General features: G+C 36.3%; 2 protein-coding genes across 9 annotated transcripts in view; one reads left to right on the top strand and one right to left on the bottom strand.

The window, feature by feature from the left end:
- Nucleotides 1–4082, top strand: part of LOC134537291 (SUN domain-containing ossification factor) — a 65864-nt gene extending 61782 nt beyond the window's left edge. For all 8 annotated transcript variants that reach the window (XM_063377566.1, XM_063377565.1, XM_063377573.1 and 5 more), the window contains one exon: nt 1933–4082. In XM_063377566.1, the coding sequence (XP_063233636.1) occupies nt 1933–2714 (782 nt within the window). In that variant the 3' untranslated portion in view covers nt 2715–4082. The remainder of the gene's footprint in view (nt 1–1932) is intronic.
- Nucleotides 4083–7251: 3169 nt separating this feature from the next.
- On the bottom strand, nt 7252–15650 carry LOC134537293 (uncharacterized). The gene is made up of 5 exons (XM_063377576.1): nt 13205–15650; nt 12841–13011; nt 12472–12561; nt 12057–12167; nt 7252–11962 (listed from the first exon to the last, which is right to left on the bottom strand). Exons 1-5 carry the CDS (start codon nt 13334–13336, stop codon nt 10175–10177), a joined length of 2292 nt encoding a protein of 763 aa, XP_063233646.1. The 5' UTR covers nt 13337–15650; the 3' UTR covers nt 7252–10174.
- Nucleotides 15651–20807: the final 5157 nt, after the last annotated feature.

The raw sequence follows: 20807 nt of genomic DNA, 5'->3' as shown, positions 1-20807 counted from the left end.
AAAAACGGTTCTAAAGCCCTATGGCACAAATATGACCAAGTGAAGTGCGAGCCACCCATGTGGCTGCACTGAAGATTCGTTTGGTCAGATTTCGAAGTCTCTGTTAAGAGTAAATATTAATTAATTAAACAGTCTGCCACCCGAGGCAGGCTCCGAGGACATTGTGAAAACTGTTTGAATTAATTAAAGAAAGAAAATGGAATTACTTGGTCAGTGATGGCAATGGATCAAGTCCCCGGCGTGCTGGCGCGTCCTACCTCGGCCGGTGATGTCAGACTGGGGCGACATAGCGCGCTCTCCGGAGCAAGAAAGCCTTTATGCTTATTCGAATTCATGCCATGAGTGATTGAAAAATAATACATAAAGAAACCTACATAAATGAGGCATATTCTGTCATGCCTTCGTTACTAATTAACATATAGCTATTTAATAATATTTAAAATACTGCCCACGTCGGCTAACTTTGGGTCCGCTCTGAATCATTCAGCTTCATTTGTAGTTAAATTAAGTTAAAAATGGTGCCAGTCTGCTGAAAGCACATATACTTGGGAATAAAAAGAAAGACACATAGCACTTTACTTTATTAATTATAAAAGGGGACATTACAGTGCATGACCGGATGGCGTTCGGAGTTGTCGCGCACTGTTGGAACATGCACACGCTCATGTACTGCGACGGTTAAATGCCGGAGGGGTGAGAGTTGGGAAGGGAGCGGAGTCTGGCCAAGCTCGTGGGGGCGGAGCCCCAGTCGACTTTACACTTATAAATAAGCAGAGATTAAGCCAAAGAAGCATTACATTAATTTTACAATGCTACTGGTCAGAGTATTCTTTTGTACTTAATAAATATAATAATCTAATTCAATGATTCTCTCTGCTTTATAGAGTTTCCACTAAAAGCGCTTATGAAAATGTAACCCTTATGTTAACTTAGTTAGATCATGTAACTGAGTTTACTTGATCATGTTGGTTTGATGATTTAGTCTCAGAATGAATATACAGTCCATTTGTCGAGAAGTTTCTCAGGGTACTTTGAAATTTATACTTATTAACAGGGAATTAAGAGTGAAATTATGTGTATTAATAGGGCAAGTGCTAAATTTTTTAAACTTAATCTTCAAAAAATTTCTTAAGTGGGATTTTCATATAAATGTTGAAACTGCAGCAGTTAAAAAATGAGAATAAGTTTTTGTTGCATCAGTTAAAATACATTAATTTACAGTTCAATTTGCTGAGCATTATCAGGAAACAAATTTATGATATGTGGTTTACAATGCCATAATTAAATACTTAATATTGTTTTCTGTCATACATGAGAAAGTGTGTATTATTTTTATCTTTATAGTTATTGGCTTATTAATTTTTATTTTATTATATTCCTTAAGTTCTGTGATTTTTTTTTCCAAAGAAATAAATTGCTATTACTTGAAGTATTTTTATATTTGTTTAAGTTTTTTCCCACTCTTATGTGCTTTTCTTTTTTAATGAACCTACTCCATGTCCACCTGAGTTGATCAGTTAAAGGATTAAGTTAACCCAATCCAGATCTCGTTTGGGTGGAGTAAACTTTTACTCTGGTGAGTTAACCTAGTAGGATTTTTGTAAGCACATTCTATAATCTCAGATTGCAGGGCATTCACTTATTAAACCAATGGAATAAGTTGCTGAAATAGGCTATTAAAATGCTAAACCACTTTCACTTATGATCATTATAATATAATAGTATCTTACACCAACAACTATTATTAAGTATCATTTAAGTTTACTATGGCAATTTTTACTAATTTAACAGCAACCAAGAAGTGGATAAGAAGTTTTCTCACAACTTTTCTTTCCTGAGCTTAGATTGATTCCACTTGTGAAATGACTTCTTATTAAATTTGATGAAACATACTTTTTATCATTAGTATCTAATGCAGTGCTTTTGTTTCAGGCACGTATAAAGATTTATTGATATCGGAACCCACGACCACGGAATTGACTAGCAGATCATCCTTGCCCACGGTGGATGGCAAACGCAAGAAACGTAAGAAGAAGCTGTTGAGTACACAGGAGGAGGCCAAGTCGAGGCGACAGTCAGACAGCTCGAGCGTCAGCCCTGTGGTGGTGGTGGGGGACAAGGTTCTGCCGAGGCGGGCCAGCTTCTCAGACCTGGTCCGGTCACACAGCAGCCCTAAAGAGCGGACGATAGTTAGCATCAATGAGCAAGATGTCTGGGTATGTGATGATCCCGACGTGGTCGTCTGCAACTCTGCCGATTGTGTGGGTGCTGATGAATCTCCTAGCTGCAGAGGCGTCGTGGCACTGAGCGATGACGCGAGGACTGACCTCGCCGGTAAGGCTCTGCCGAAGGTGGACCCCGGCAGGTCCGCAAATGGCACCGGCACCCAGCCACGCGGGTTGTCGTCGCCCAGCTACATGAAGACGGCGCTGTCCGCGCGGAACAGCAGGAAGGCGTGCGGCCAGGGCGCGCCTGAGCCGGGACTCCCGGCCAAGCTCAAGTCGGACAACTGGCGGAAGCTGTACCGCTCGAGCCAGCCGTCCCTGCCCACACTGCTGCGCAATGGCGAGGGGCAGGGGCACACGAACGGCAGTGCGGATGGTGTGGAGCTGCTACGGCTGAACAGCAGCGGCGACGACACGGAGCGGGAACACTTTGCCAAGAAAATTGGTGGTGGGGGGCTAAGGAAAATGGTCAAAAGGTTTTTCGAATGAATCTCGCAGGGCCTAGCCTTCATTCCATCTGTTATAGTAGATAGGAATGTTACATTTTTGTCTCGTGTACCATCGAATGTGCACAATCATTGAAATTGTAAAGTGTGTTTAAAAATGAAAATTGGAAGTGTGATATTGATAATCATAGAAGAATTGACTGTGAATAAAGATCTCTTGCTTTATTTATAAAATTAAATATTGTACATATTATTTTTTGCATCACTGCGTGATAAACTGAGCTAAGTATTTAATTTTTTTGATACTATAATAGAACAAATTTTTTTTTACTTGTGTAAACCACTTGACCAAACCTGTTAAAAGTTGAATAGGTTCAGTAGTCATTAATTGATAAAGAAACACTGGATGAGCAGACATGTATTTACACTAATACAGTTCTATTAAACTGTTGATGGTTTTTGCATGTACCTACCTTTATCGTTACAATGTGGGTTATTATTTTTTTTGCATGGGTACTTGTTTCACAGATTATTGTTTCAGTATCCTCCATTTTGGTTGTGTAGGAGCAGTTTTGTTTTAGGATGTAGAGGAAATAATTCTTTAAGTTATTTCCTTGCAATGCACATAACTTATACCAAACAGGTACTAAGATATGGTTAATCTTCTGTAGTGTTCTATCATGCAACCATAGCAGTATCTGTGACAGGCATCATGGTTACACATTGGGAATTTATAGTTATGGATTGATATGTAGGAATTATCTCCTTACTAAAAATATGGGAGCAGCATGAAATAAGTCACTGGTAGTGAATTGAATGCGATACGTAATTATTACTTAATATTCTTGTCTGAAGTAAAAATCTTGTATTCACCTACACAGCTTGGAACCACTTGTACGTAAAATAACACCTACTTTCAAAGTAATTGATGAAAGAGGCTGCTGCCAAAAAGTAGTAGGAGTGAGCTCATGACATTCAGATAGTATTTTAGCTTTCTCTTTTTTTTATTAGTATTGAATTCAAGACATTTTTGTATGATAATTTAGAAGGTTTCGGATCTTTATTAAAACCTATTTTACAATCATAGGGAAAACAATGTACAGATTTTACTTTACTAAAATAGACAATGTTAATAATGTACAAATAAACAAACTCAAGAAGTAAATGTGATTTTCATACATTTATCTTTTCTGATTTAATGAAATATAATATTATAAAGCCAACAAAAATGTTCTTGTACTATAATGCAAATAAAAATTGGCAAAAGGCAACAAAGAAAAATAAGGACTGCGGAGTTGGGGTGAGGCAATAATCAGGCATCTGCGGTTATATTACATGTTTTGTTTGGCTGTCTTCCTTCAATAACTATGTATTTTTGTGTAACTTAATAAATTTTAATCTTTGAAACTAAGTCCTGTTAAAATATTTGTCAAGTATGGCTCTCCAATCCTCGTGAATCACATGAAATAAAACGTCCTTACATGTTTTAAGGGAATGAAGATCTGGGCTTGACAAAACATTGAACAGGAATATGAATATGGCACACCTGACTCGACATAGCCGTTCAAAGGGTTAACATTTGTGGATTCAGTGTTTTCAAAAATGAATTTCAAGATGCAACCATGTATTATCAAAAAAAAAAAAAAAAAAAAAAAAAAAAAAATTATTTCAAAAATCTACAATTTTATTTTAGGATTATGATTGTGTCCCAAGTTGATCTAATACAGTGAGTGTCCTTTTAGGATACAGTGCACTGAGTGATTTACCTACTCTTATGTTAATGCATATTCATTTTGCTTGGCATACATACAAGTTTTGTTAGAATTTTCCAAAATCCATACTAATATTATAAAGCTGAAGAGTTTGTTTGTTTGAACACGCTAATCTCAGAAACCACTGGTCCGATTTGAAAAATTCTTTCAGTGTTGGATAGTACATTTATCGAGGAAGGCTATATAGGCTATATTATATTATCAATAACATTAGGGATCCTTACTAAAAGTCCAATTTAGAATCGAATGCGTTGGAGGGGGTTAGATACAACATGCAGTACACGTACGAAGTGTGTGTTGACAATGCCGCAGGCGCATAGAAGTTTATTTCCTATTGCCTATTAACATTGTTGCCACGCACTAGATGCCTTATCATTCTTAATTTTCCCATACAAGTCAAAAACACCCGTGTGATATTAACAACGAAGCAATCAGTACCCTCATAAGAGTTCAATTAGTATTTAAATAATTTTTACCACTTTAAATCGCAAACCTATACTATTGTTTTTTTTCCTCTCTGTGTTTAAATTGTTTTTTAATTGCCCTTTTTTTCTAGTATATATATTATACAGACTTGAAACTTCACAGTAATGTTCATGTTACGCAGGATGAAATTTTCCGAAAATTATATCCCATGGGTGGTTAAAACCAGGCAACAGTGGGTACTTTGTCTGCATGAGAACAGGATTTTGCATTGTTCATGCCTTCTGTGTCTCCATTGCAACGGGCATCGCGCGGCAGTGGCGTACCCACAAGGAGGGACATGTATAATGAGCGGCGCAAGAGTGATCTCCTTGTAGACTGCGTAGCGTAGTACGGGTACATCAGTTGTACGAGTGGGGAAACCATCGGTGCTATTCATTTTCTCTCCGGTACATTATACAGCATTGTAATAAATTTTCACTGAATTTTTTTTATTTACCATTACTGTAAATGGGAGATGTGGCTTAATTTTTTTCCATTAGTATAGCCGTGCGAAGCCGGGTCGGGCAGCTAGTGTCAACATAAAATTTAAAATGAATGTTTCATTTACTAAAGCAATCATGGATAATTTTTTACAGTAGCAGTGCTGCCAATATGTATTGCGTATTACTGATATAGACATCCAGTTACGTAAATACGAAGTGTTAATTCCTTTATTACGGATAACAGAGAAATTTTACGATGAGCTAAAAATACCGGGTGTCTAGTTTTTGGATTTTTTTCGGGACGGTGTGATACACTTTGTCCTATAAATCTTGCACGTGTAGCCATTTAGCAGTGTCTGTGGAAATGATACTTTTGATATTCTATAAGCTTACGGTATGAAAATTTTGGTAAATGGGTAGTTGATGTTTGGCAACATTGGAAAAGCCCAAGATTTGGCAACAACACTTAAATTTGGATTTGCTGTTGAATTGCTTTTATTGCATCATCATTGTGTGTTAACATGGTAAAATTAATTGTGCAGCCGTTCCCTCTAAACTTAGCAGAAAAAAAAAATTGTTCAAAAGTATTGTGCAAGTTACATGAAAGAGTAGCCATGTCTAGTTACTTCAAAAGTTTCCGAAATAAGAATGAATGTGTACTGACAATAACTTATGTGTTAGTACAGTGCATGGCAAAACAGACTAAAGAAGAAATTTCATTAGTTTTGCAAATTTCACTTTTTCATTAGCAACTGGTGGCGGCACAGATAAAAACGTAGTCAAATTGTACCCAATTGCGGTTTCATTTTATGGTACAAAACTTAACCAAGTCTACTCTACTTTTATCTTTGCTGGAATCTTCACTGCTATAGATTCAAAGTTGCTTTCATTGGGGATATGTTGGAAGAACTAACTGCATTGCATTTCTGTATGAAAATGCTAATATACAATGATTGGTGCAAACAAAATAATTAATTTCAGAACAAATATAAATTCTGATATATTAATTAATTTTTCAGATATTTTTTGTATGCATACCTGCGTCAATATTTTATTATTATTCAGACGATTAGCTTGGTTTATCCAATACATAGTGTGTAGTTAATTCAGTATAAATTTTTTTTTGCAAATTTAATGTATGTTTTATTATATTTATATTACTGATGAGTGTCTTGGATGTTGGCAGCCTTGCAGTACATTTAAGCTTTCAGCAGCCATCATAATAAATTATAGTTCTCAGTAAACTATAATCCTGTTCCTTTTGATTGTACATACTTGCCTCAAAAGTCTTTACAGTAACTCGCCTGTGGTGGCTTGCTGGCTCAGCCGACAAATGGTTTGCATGTCAGATATACACCATCTAAAAACAGCTAAAAATTATTAAAGTTTTCTTATTATGAATATTGTCAGAGACACGCCATCTAAAAAGTGCTAAAGATTATTAAAGTTTTCTTGTTATGAATATTATCAGAGTTTCACATCCGTAGGTAAGCAGGAAACCTTCAATGATAATATTCTATCAAAAAATTAAAGGGTTACCAATTTAAGTAGCACAGAGGTGTGTTACCAACCAGAGGACTGCGTGGCAGTTTGGAGCGTGGCACGGTGCATCAGGCGAGACACGTTGATCCCAGCTGCTAGCGCTGGCCAGGCTGCGTTCAGTTCAGTCAGGTCTCCACCTTTAATTTCAAGAATATCTGTTAAAACATTTTTTCTATAATTTGCTGTTATAAAACTACAAATGCACAAATGACCAATTTGTTCATTTTATATATATATAATATATATATTATATATATATTATATATATTATATATATATGATAGAGAGAGATATATGTATATATATTCTGACATTTGTAGAAGTCATATTCACAAAATACAGTTGTGAACCACAAGCTTGTTAATCTAATTTGTGTGTGTGTGGATTGTTTGTGTGTATGTATGTATATGTATATGTGTGTATATATGTGTATATAGAATTATATATAATTATATATATATATATAATTATATATATATATATATAAAAAAATAAAATAAGACTAATAACAGAGTCCTGTTCCAACTGACTTACCAATGTTTTACTCGATAATTTGTTCATTGGTATTTTAAATGCTTGTGATTTCCAACTCAAAAATAATTTGAAGTATTTAATTTTTACACAGTGATGGATCTTTCCAAACGACTTGCAATTTTTTTTTGCATTTTGGAAACAACCTGAGTTTTTTTTCTGTTTCACTACTTCCCCTACAGCTGTTTGTACTCATTTATATATTGCAAAGATTTTGCAGGCTGACTGAATCAGTTTAAAGATGTTAATACAATGTACATGTTGCAAACTTATTCATGATATTGGCTATATTAAAATTGTTCAAAATTTTTATCTATGGTTTGATTAACAATTTAAACTGGCATTACTGACAAAAATTAAATAATTTGTAAGCCACTGAGCCACTAAGGAGTTGGATACAATGCCTCTAAATACCAGGGTTGCCTTTGGTAGTGAAAACTGAGAATAGGAAAATGAAAATATTTGGGGAATACTAAAAAAAAATAAGGGACATTTCGAAATATTTCTGGGATTTATTTTAGTGATAATAAAAGTAAAGTGAAATATATGCCTTCACCAATGAATTGGCACTTCATGAATTTGAAATATCACAAAATTTAATTAATTTTCTGTGTTTTGGTGAAATCACAGACTTTTTACTGTAAGCATGGAGTTTAACAGGCTGAGGGGATAAGGAAAAGGAGGGGGAATTTCCACAAGTTTACACACAGGTTTGATGGGCAGCATTTGATATATTTTTTTAAGAGTTGATGTAAATTGCTAATGAAAAACTGCACTTTTTCCTACCCAGCTATTTATTTTTGATGCACCTGCTTTGAATGGCACTACGCAACCATTTTTATTTCTTAAAGGTAAGAGAAACTTGATGATTTCAAGTCTTGAAAAGCTGGGAAAGTGAGGAAATTTTTTTTACTCCAAGCTTGTAGCAACCCTGAGATCCTGCCATTTGTTACATTCAGATGTTCATGTCTTGTTGGACTAACTTATCAAATGATCTGTGATATAAATATGTTTATGGTTTATGGTATTGCTATTTTATTTCATTAGGACTGATGAAATCCAGAAATGTTTTTATTAATTGTATAGTGTACTGATGAAAGGAAATGTGTTTTGAATTTCCTTAGGAGAACGTGTTTAGTATTTATAAATATTTTTTAGTCAAAAAACTGTTATGTAAATACATAGGTTTGATTGAAGTAAAGCTTGTAAATGAGTAGTTGTGGGTGTATTTTATTTAATTTTTAGTCAGACAGACAACAAACTAGTAATTCATTTTGAATAGCTCAGAGGCGCTGTAGTTACTATGCATTTTGTCGTTTTGGCTGTAGCATTTCACCCCTGTAAGCATATTTAATCGCTGACTAGTTAAGGCATAAACCACTTTTTTTCATACATCAGCACACCTCATCACCGATTGTAGTTGTAGTGTTGAGCAGCAGCACATTTTAGTGTGCTCAAATCTTTTCATTCCCATAATTCCCACACTAGAGGTTATTAGAGCCTCTGGTAAAATTTGTATAATGTTTCGCGCTCCAAATTTAGTTGTAGTTTTTAGTTCACACATGTATGGTGGTAGTAAATTACTTGCATTAGTTTTAAAAAATACTAAAGTGAGTTTAAACAAGAAAGTTTTTTAAGGAAACCATTATTTTCATACATTAGAAGCTAATAGTGCCTCTAGTAAATTTTATATAATGGTTTGCACTTTCAAATTAGTTTTATTTGATAGTAATCACATGTATGAAGGTAGGGAATTAGCTAATATATTTTTAAAAGTTAGAAAAGTTATTTTAAATAAGTAGGTTTTGTGACTGTCACCATGGAAACCAACAATTTGAGTGAATTAGAGCCTCTGGTAAAATGTGTATGATGGTTCACACTCTAATTTTATTTTTAGTCATTAGTACACATGTATGAAGGTATTGTAAATATGCCATATTCACAGGACTATGAAACTGAATAATTTTAATTTAGTCTTTGGACTCAAATGAACGCTATGAGAAAAGATTATTTTATTTTGTGTGCTTTGTTTTTGAAAAGAAGTGCAATATCTTTGCTGACTGGTAATAAACAAGTTTTTAAAAATGAAAAATGGAAGTTTTGGATTGTTAATAGTGAATTGAATGGTGTTATGCAGAAGCCATCCATGCCACAAAATTTCAAAAGAGAGAACACTAGCTTTAAAGTCACTGCTCTTTGAAATATTTTGAGACTCAACAATGAATATGAAATTTAAATTAGATTATTAGGATGAGTATATATGTTGTTCTCAAAATTATTTAATTAAAAAAAAATAGTCCTTAATATTTTATTACAAGTAAATGTGGGTTGGTCTTTTTCTGCAAATTTGCTGAATCCCAGTAAAATATGTTCTGCAGAAAATAGTACCTATGTAATTTGTGTACATGTTTCCTGAACCATCACATATAATTTTATAAATGCCGAATCTTACATAATACACAGTTTAAACATTTAAATACGGGTTGAAGATCTTTAGTAAATGCATATTTTTATAATACTGCAAAGTAAACCAAAACTTGGCAGTTGGAATTATTTTATTCCTGTTTAATTTTTATAGTATTAAGCAAATATATTCACAAAATAATTTGGTTTACAACAAAAATTATTTGGACATAATATATTTTTTTAAAAATACTGATCTCTTGACATTGAATAGTCTAAGGAATATAAATACACATTAAGCTAGAGAACATCAAAATTATAACACGAAATACATGTTAGCTAACATTTCACTCCTGAATGTCAAAATTCAATGTATTGTTGAATCCATCTACATCATCTTCCTGAGCATCATTGGCGGCCGTAAGATTTCTATAAAAATCTACTGCATCAGCTGGAATGAGATGTTTAATGGATTCGATGTCAGCCATTTTTGCAGCTGTTATGGGTTTTCCATTTGGCCACAGTGGAATCAGCTTCCAAATATCATCAGCTTTAGGCCTTCCCCTAGTACTTTTTTTAATATTGATTACAAGTTCATCTTCACTTTTGAAATCTGTAGTGATGTACAGAAGGAATGGTTCTTCGCGCTTTAGTGTAATTTGTCTGGCATTAAGCCAACTGACTTTCCGATTGTCTTCAGACATTTTCCTATTAGTAATAGAACCTTCAATCCTTTTGGTTCCAAGAAAGTCTCCAGGGTTCATTTTGGAAACAATGAGAGGTTTCTTTTTTCTGCATGTCTTCATAACATCGATGTAATCTGCAGGTGTGTAGAGCCTATGTTGGTGCTTGAGTGCTCTCTCAATATCTGCGAAATCCCTATCATTAGGGAGAAAGCTATGCCCAGAAACCAAGTACCTAAGTATTATCTTTTTCAATCGTGGATGATTGTGTAAAATTTCTTTCATCATAAGAACCATCTTGATATTACGGTTTTGTCCACCGCAAGAATCTGACCACAGGATTAGTGTTTCTACATCAGAATTTAATGTACTGGTGATGTGCTTGCGGAGACAAGAACCAATTTCCTGCGCTCCTCTACCTGCTTCTCCTTCTAGCCATACATAACAGTAACCATTTTCATCTTTGCCACTATGTATTCCCAAATTGTATAACCATAACTGTCGTTTATAAAACATTATACTGGTTGGGATACGAGGTAATGGTAATGTTTTCTCCATATCATAAGTGAGACATTCAATATCAGCACAGTCCTTTGCAAGTTTCATGTCACTTTTCAACATGGTTTGTGCATCAGTAGCAATTTGAAGATGATTTTGGCGCTCTTCTTTAACTTCGGCACTGTTTTCGTTGCCACACTGAATCTGGTTATGTAATGTATCACATTTGTTACACGTGTCTTTTTTTAGAGGTTTGATTTTTAAGTCAAATTTATCGTAAAATACTCTTTTGTAGGTGGCAAGGCTCACAGGGTATTCTGTTTCACTTTTGTAAGCACTGTACATCTTCTCCAGTGTCATGTCTCGTGGCAAATATTTAGAAGAAACACTGTCCCTACAATAGTGTGAGGTGTATGTTGGTACACTTTTAATATGGGCTATAACTTTCTCCAATTTGATGTCAGATGTTTTGTTCCAGCCTCCTTGCTGAACTCCTCTTTGATCATTTAAAGGTAGGCGACCATTCACTTTTTTAAGTGCCGTGTTAACCCTGCATGGAGAGATAGCTATTGTCTTGCAGAACATATTTCTACATACTCGTACTGATGATAAACGAAAAATTCTCGAAAACTGCTTCTTTTTCGGATCACGTCCATACTGTCGCTTTTTAGGGTATTCTGTTACAAGGCTCCCTATATATGTATTTTGTGCTGTGTAATCACCCAACTTCCAGAATCTGTCAAATTCCATCTTCCTCTCTTCAAGACCCACTTTCTGATTGCACTGGAGAGGGCAGTGACATTCATAATCTTCAAACACTTTATGTGCTACATGCTTGTACTTGTAGTTGTAGTAGGATTGGTTGCTATTTCGTTTCCTCTTCCTTTCACTCCTAGACTGATCTTCAATTTTCCTTTTTCTTCCTCTTGACTTTCGCCCTGTTTTGCAGTTTTCCTATAAACACACAAAATAACAGAAAATTATTATTTTTAAATATTAGTCTCATGACAGTAAAGCATCTCATTATTAGAAAATAGTGCCAACCTACCTCTGGGTTTTCCCCACCACTGGAATCAAATGATGAGTCACCAGGAAAATGATGTAGATGACTTTTATTATAATCAACATCATGACTGACATTAGACTCAGTATCATTTTTCTGAAACACATAAGTAAGGTATGCATTAATATTACTTGTGACAACATAAACTGAGGTACTTTAGCATGACCTTTTGTAACTTTGCACCACCTGTTATATTTTATTTAATGTAAAAACTATAACATATCCTAAACGATACACAGAAATTTTGTTTAGCATAAAAATGTGAATTGCAAAGCTTATATAATTTAAAGGGGCTGCAAAACTTAAATCAATATTGGCTGTACATATAGTAACACCAAAATGGTGTAAATAAAATACAATCAGTAATTAATAACTTTAGTAGGTTTGGAAATAAATATACCTCTCCATTTTCATCAGCAATGGAATCTGACACATGTACAGGAAACGCATCTTCTACATGTTCAGCAGATACGGGAATGGTCTCAGTGTTCTGTAACATAAAGAAAATGTGTGCTATTGAATAATCACAGAAGAGTACTGAGCCTACGATAATCTGTTTAACTGTACATGATGTATGCTTGTAATAGATTACAAAATTATTACTTCGTAAGTTATGAAGTTATGTCCTTTTTTAAGTTTAAAACTTTTGTGAGTTTTTTAGAGACCATTCTGGGTCTTTTAAGACAGCGAATGCATTCAGTTCAACTAAATTACCGGATAATATAATTCCCGAAACCAAAGTACATAGAAACTAAGAAAATAAATTAACCTCTTGAAATTCTTCTGTTGGTGGCAATGAGGTATACACTTCTTCCTCGTGAGTGATTAGAATACCTTCTTCAATTACAACACCAGAAAAAATTATCTCCTCTTCTTCAAGCACATTTTCAAAATGTTGGCCTACTATATGTGACTCATGTGACTCCTTGTCTGGTACTTCCTGTACAACGAAACAAACCGTTAATAACCAAATTTTTATTTTCATTAAAAAACAAAATTCTTATTTCAATTGTAACTGTTTAAAGCTATTGTACACAATGAGGTTTAATGAAGTTTAGTTACCACATTGAAAATAAAATTAATAAAAAAATTAAAACAACACAATCCCATCATGTTTAGTAAGTTATGCTTACCTGTATTATTAAATTTTCTGGTGAAATATCTTCAGGACTGTCATTACTTTGCTCAGGACTGTAATTACTTTGCTCAGCAAATGTTTTTAAGGCAAGCTGTACAAGAAATTTTCCTCTACTTTGTGCATCCATTATAACAGACCGGTTTAGACTATACAGTAAACAAACTTTCCCACCAAAAGTAAAAAAGTGCTAGCAACATTAGCAGTGCTGGCAACATTTACATGAGCCCACAAGAAATTCCATAGCACATAATTCATTTATATTACAATATTAATTAAATTATGGAAATAATAAACATAGATAAAATGGGTGTAGGTGTACTTAAATAGGCCAGTGTGTTTAGAAGAAACAAACCAAACCACTTGGATGGAATCTGAAAAATTCCAAAGATAAATAACAAGGCGAAAGAATGATCTGCAGTAACAGACCAACCCACTTGGATAGTTTCTGAAAAATTCTGAAGATAAAATAAACATGGAATTTAATCAACCAAACCACATGGATTCTTTCTGCAGAATGGCATGTGAAAGTAGTATAAGTAATTAGTTGACCAAGGAACATGGATGGTTTATGCAGAATATTACTCTACGAATGATATCAATGTGGGTTAGTTTTATCGAACACAGAAGGCAGCACAATGCAGATATGGGTTGGGTGTTTTTTGCAGAATACAGAATAAAAATTTAACTTTCAAGACATTGTTGTAACCCATTTTTTTTATTTTTGAGGGTTGGTCTCCTTCTGCATAACACCATTCAATTCTGAATAAAATGTTTTGCTGTATGAAATGATTAAAGAATTGTATGCCAAGAACTAGGTGATTTAAATTGGAATGAAATCACCAAACTGATATAATGAATGAAGAAAGAGTGTTCAGGTGTCAATATGATTGACATTAGTGGTAGAGAAATAGAGTCATGAGTTCTCTATTGAGTTATAAATTAGCCGGCAAAAACTTTTAAATTTAATATTTTAAGAACTTTTGATTCTTGTTGTGTGCCCAACTATTAAAAGCAACGCTAGATACGAATATTTAAATATTGCTTTAAATTAACTTCTGCAGTGATCATATTTTATTTGTCAAAATTTATCTACACAGTCGAAAGTAATACAGATGTCAAATATTAAAATTTATCAAAGTAATATAATCTTACATACAAATCTATGACACACTAGGTTACACTGGCAATATTTATATTTAAAATAAAATTATCAATTATACTGTGAGGGTTAGCTTCCCCGCAGATCTGACACCATAACGTGGGGCCTTTCGAAAAATCTAGTTGTAATTTTTTTTTGTGATTACTATAATTAGTGTACAATGGAAACTCGTGGACGCAGCCGTATGAGCTCTGTACGTAATTCTAGGGATAACAGTGAAGAATCAGTTACCTATAGGTTGCAACCCATTGTAGCGTCTCCTTTACAAGTAGATAGTGACGATGTAGAGGCAAGCCAGCATCTGGAGCGGCCAGAGTCTGCCATGTTAACTGAACAGTCAGGTCCGTCAGGATCTCCGACGGATTTGTCTGCCATGATGCATATGGTCATGGAAAGTTTATCACAAATGAAAACTGACCTTACGCAACAAACACAACACCTTAAAACTGAGCTTAAAACTGAGCTTACGCGACAAATTAAAACTGAGCTTAAGCAACAAACGCAACACCTTACGCAAGAATTTAGTCAAGGACTGAATGAAGTAAACAGCAGTGTTGTAACAATCAGTAACAGATTGGAGACACATATAGAAAGTACCAAGCAACAGCTGATAGATGTACGGAAACGATGTGATGATTCAACTCAAGCATTATCTCAGGAAATAACTGATCGTCATAACCAATTGGCAGGTCGGGTAGAACAAATAGCTGAGCAGGCTGCACGAAATAGTAACAACATTAATGAAATAAACAGTGCATGTCATGCAATAGTTAACAAGGCAGTAAACCAACACCATGCTGAAGTAGACGAACGCATTACACTCGTACAGGAAAAACATAATGAAACTAATGCACAGACGTACGTGTAGTACATCTGGAAGAAAAGGTGCTTCAGTTACGTCTAGATAATATAACTAATACTAGTGTACCATCAGCAGATGCAACGACCAATGCTGATAAGCACGCACACGAGCGTATTCGCACAGTTAACTACACGCACGACGAGGCGCAAGACTCGCCTAGACCTACGTCATGTAACAGAGTATTAGACCAGGTAGCGGTTATGCATCACCCTATTCGTCAATGGTCTGAATCGATACCACAGTTCTCAGCTGGAGAAAACGAAAATCCAATGCAGACCTGCCAACCCTCACGCTTTAGGCGGGAGACTCCCGATTTTATACCCTTTCTCCCGCCCTCCCGATTTGTCATTCAAATCTCCCGATTTTTGGTTCTGTTTATCTTGAAGTTTTTTAATGCAATAAATTTATAGAATTAATATGTTTGTACCATTATTCTGTACAATCGTACAGTAACTACGGTTCGTACCATAACGTGTAGTTATTTTAATAACCTAAAAGCCCATAATTGTCGGCTAAAACGCTTGGTTAAGCGTACATCTAAGAAAGAAACGTAGTTATTTACGATAATTATGGGAGCTGTTTTGGTACACGTTCGTCATTGGTGTTTATTAGCCAACCAGAAAAAGGTTTCATTTGTTTTCCAAGATGGCGTGTGTTGTCAACATTGTAAACTGTATTTTCGGTGGTGTTGGTTTGAAATAAAACGGAGTGGATTAATAATGAGTTTATGATACCACTGTTTACATTCGTGCGCAAATTAGCTTCGGTTTGTCAGCCGGCTATGTGTGAATTGTTTGTTCGTCCCCGAACAAATTCGCCTTTGTTCGCGTCTGTGCTCACAGACGAAGTGTAGAGGTAGCATTATAGTACAGTCTTCGAATTTATTCAACGGTGTATTCATAAAAATATTATTTTGTGGAAGCAGTTGCGTGATGAGTATTTTGTATGCGTTGTTTAGTTGTAGGCCTACTCCACAATATGGATTTAATAGAAATGGCGCTAAGTAAGCCTACAGTGAAGTATCTTGCTGTGTACAAGAAGACATTTAGTGACGAATTTCCGTGTATTTTGCAATCGAGGAAAGGTGAACATGCTGCATTTTGTTCTTTGTGTCGTGATTTTTTCGTCTCGCATGCCGGAAAGGGCGACATTGTGAAGCATATAAATACGAAGAAACATGCCGTCAATGCTATGACATCAAATCAGAAATTAGATGTTTTTCGTGACAAGTCGGAAAGAAGATAGTGTGACAAAAGCAGAGTGTTTGTTAAAGTATTTTATTTTAGAACACAATTTTCCCATTGCTTGTGCTAATCATGCTGGTTTACTCTTAAAAAAAAATTCAAAATTTACAAAATAAACAAAATTCCCCCCCCCCCCTCCCGCCAATAAAAAACCTCCCGCTTTTGGACTGGCCAAAGTTGGCAGGTATGCCAATGCGATTTATTAAAAAATTTGAAGACTATGCGTCCATGTTTAGGTTGACAGATGAAGAATGTTTGAGATGCATGAATTCGGCACTTAAAGATCATGCGTATTATTGGTGGGAGTTGAGCCAAGTCTCAATGCACACTTACGCCGAATTCAAAGACAAATTCCGACAACAATTTTGGAATACACGAGTGCAGGGAAATTTGAGGTCACGCCTGCATGCAGAGAAATATTATCCAGGAAAATCCAAATCCTTGGAAAATCATTTCTCACAAATGTATGAGAAAATGAGATATTTAGATCTACAAATGGATCTTGAAGAATTTGTGTCTATGCTTATATCTCAGCTCCCAATTAGGTACCAAATACATTTTACCGGAAGACATTTCGACGGCATCACGGAATTTCATGAACAGCTGGTACCAGTAGCATTCGACCGATTGGAACGGCTGTCACGGAACTCTACTGAAGTAGAGAAGCGAACACATCAAAAACCAGCGCCCTTGTACCAGCTATGGAAGGGAAATAATGAAACTAGACACGTGAACCTTAACAGTTGGCAGTACTGTGAAGGTAGCTATCAGAACAAGTCATACAACCATTATAGAGGAGGAAAGAAAAGAAACAACTGGTGGGGAAAATGCAACCGAGCTGACAGCAATGACGAAAATTATAGCCAAAGACAACTACAAAAACAGCCGCGAAATAATGAGCGGGTGGAGCAGTCGAGCAAACACAACTGCCGCGAGGAGGAATCAGTTTCACCTCGTCGGAAGTCAGACAGTGGGTCCTCACACCATCAGTACCGTCAGACACAACAGCAGCTGACATCATCTGCAACGGTTCAGCAACGTTCCGATTTCAGCCGTCCGCCACCGATATTCTCATATCCACCTCACGGATATTTTGATAGACAGGCTCCTATACCGCCTAATGGCAATACATTACAGTCAGATCAACAACTTAGCAACATGACTGATGACCTCACTGCTGTTATTAACGACAGGCAGCGGTCATCAACAAACTGTTAGGAATGTAATACTACCTACGAGGGAGGAAGTAGAATCACTTGTCCACGATCGTCTGGTGGCAGAAGCGAAAGGTCGCCAGAAGCGAAATAAAACCTCTCGCATTAGCAACTTTAAGGTTGGAGATATAGTACTAAAAAGGACCGCACCAACAAGCAACAAGTGGTCACAAGTCACGCGTAAACTATTCATGTTATACAGCGGACCATATCAGGTGGCAGGCATAATTAGACAAAATTGCTACATGCTACAAGATGTTACGACTGGACAACATATTGGTAATTTCAACATAAATCAATTAAGGCCATATCATACTCCTGTAATATGAAGAAACCAACAGCGTGGTATGAAGCTACTATTACGTTTTAACTACGTCAATCTGTATTATTGTGTCAGTATAAATATAAAAAAAAAAAAGAAGTTGACATTTATATTAACCTCAATTTGTTCAACGGTGTGTATAATGTCATTTTGTTTTGTTAAAAGGAAAACTGATGAATACAAGTGTCGGGTGAACTGGATTAGTGTACCATGTTTAGTGTTTAGTGTTTAATGTTTTGTATTTTGTATTCGTTATCCAGTTTATTTAGTTTGGAGTCATGTGTGAACTCCCAGGCTATTTTAGGTTCAGTACGAACTTTAATGTTCAAATTCCTAGGCGTTGACCTATTTGGGATGTACCTACTGTTAGCCTAAATATTTATTGTACCATTGACCCGCACTTTGTTAATCAATACTTTTTTCTTCGATGAGCATTGTATACACACGCATAGAAAATTTATTTATACCCGACTAAGAATAAGTCTACCTATATTTAATGTCACAATATATGAGAATCATATAATAGTAGTGAATACAGCCTTTCTAAGTAGAGTATTGGCATCAGATAAAGGGCTATGTCAGCATCATATACATGCGTTGCAGTGCAAACATGTCTAAACTAATCTACATATATTGATCCCAACAGTGTATTGCTTGATATACTTACGTTGTGATTCCTTTATTTTTTTTTGGTGAGCATACTTCCTAGTCTCGCAGTAGAAAAAACAAAACTCGTAGTTGTAATCCCACAGGGTTACGTGACACTGACGTGGACATCCCTTTCGTCCACATATCCTAAATACTTACAATTTAGTTTGTAACTGTATAATTATCCAATATTTAATTTGCTATTGTTTAAGGCTAATGAAAAATGATCACTGAAGAATTTTTTTTTTTTAATAAATAAGTTTTATTAGGGTCGCAAGTGGTGAAGAGGTTCAATATTATATTTAAGGCGCAAACGAACAGTTCGAGTAATTATGAATGCTTAACGTTAAGTGCGCGAATGATTAAACATAATGACAAATACAGTGTGAGACGTGTGTTATAGAAGAATTTACGACGAGTAACTGTACGGACGTAGAATACATCAACATAGTGTTCATGGTTGACGATAATGGTAACGAAAGTACATACTATTGTTGATCATGCACGCTGGTCTGATATCCCAAGTCTCCCAGCGATCCTGCAGCGGATATGTTCTCAGCAGTATTCCAGACATGGGATTGTCTGGAAATGCGACGACCCCTCGTTACGGCAACGATGTTTCAGTATTTGACATCGGACGATGATACTCTCATCTAGTATCAGGGTACCACGATGGCACCATCACAACCGAAGATGTAAAACAAACTTATTTTGAGGCCACGGTAAAGTATTTTCATCAAGTTGACGCCACTCCCGCTGCCTGTTTTAGTTTTTAATAAAATATTAGCGTTGTAAAAGATCTCAGGGGTTTTAACGGGGGTTCGGCCTCGTGGCTGCAGGCAGGAGCGCGTCGTGGTTCGGAAATTACCTGGGATGTTCAGGCCACCCAGGACGCCTTGTAAATGATTGGTAAAGGAGTTACAGGACACTGCACTTTATTCAGTATTGATACACTTCTTGGACCCGGTACTGGCCGCGTCCGTTGTCGGACCGCTGTGACACGTGTATCTCTGAACGTAAACGACGTGCGCTACCAGGATAGGTTGCAAAGTAATATCGACAAGCTGAAATGGTGAGTACACGTCCCTATGAAGGATTTGACGGATAGTCGCGGAACTTATGTTGCTACGACTTAGGCTGACACGGAAACACGAAGAGAAATCCCGATGTTCAGGATTGTTTGCAATCTAGCCTGTGACGAAATATTAACGTCTCTAAAATTATGTAGATACGCCAGCTGGAGACGTACACGTCAAAGTCTCTTGAAATTAAAGTTATACAGTTAAATCACACGTTACAAATTACACATTTAAGATGGTGAAAATTAAAAGGCGAAAGTTAGTCAGTAGCTTTCAACACTCGTTACAATGAGCCTACGGTAATAACAATTAATTGGCTGTGAAGCCGAAACTGCGTACCACTATACGCTGTCCTTAAACTGGACATGGAATTACCTAGAATATGAGAAAACTCCCTGTCGGGATAAAACTTAATAAGTTACGAGTCGCACGAGATATCGTGCGACTGGGGTGGGGTCGGCGCCGAGCTAGTTAAAGGATTTTAAAAGACTTACACTATTGCTGATATGGAGATGAAGCGCGAAAGTTGATGGCCCGACGTTCGCGGAGCGCCCGACCCCTTCGAGCTCCCAACGGTAACCGAGTTCGAGACCGCCCTGCGGCCTCGCGCCAAAACGTGTGGAGCGCGGGAAAACCGACCCGGCCAGTTCTGGACTTAAAGACAAGTTAAACAATATATGCTTATAAGACAATTAGACATAATTTCCCTTACATGAATCCTCTTTTAAATTGTTATTAATTTAGTTGTTTTAATTTGACGGAATAATTATGTAATTAATTAGGTACATTGCCACACCCGGCCGGGCGCTGACGTCGCTTTGGTGCTCGTCGCGGCGCACTTTCACACACTCGGCGGACATCGCGCTCGGGCGTGTTCGGCGCACTTAAGAGTAAGTGTTGTTGTGACATAACGGCCTGTGCGAACCAGAGGGAGCACCGGCGGTCGGCGTCAAAATGTTTCCTGACAACAGTGGCAAGGTAAGCTGGGACTTTGTTTACAACGTACAACTGCTTGGAGCGGCGAGGAACAGGGGGGTGACACGGTGACAGTAGATAGGACAAACTGAATC

This window comes from Bacillus rossius, chromosome 12 (genome assembly GCF_032445375.1).
Source record: "Bacillus rossius redtenbacheri isolate Brsri chromosome 12, Brsri_v3, whole genome shotgun sequence".
Classification (NCBI taxonomy): domain Eukaryota; kingdom Metazoa; phylum Arthropoda; class Insecta; order Phasmatodea; family Bacillidae; genus Bacillus; species Bacillus rossius.
Note: the sequence above shows the minus strand (reverse complement) of the source record. Positions and strands in the feature narration are given on the sequence as shown.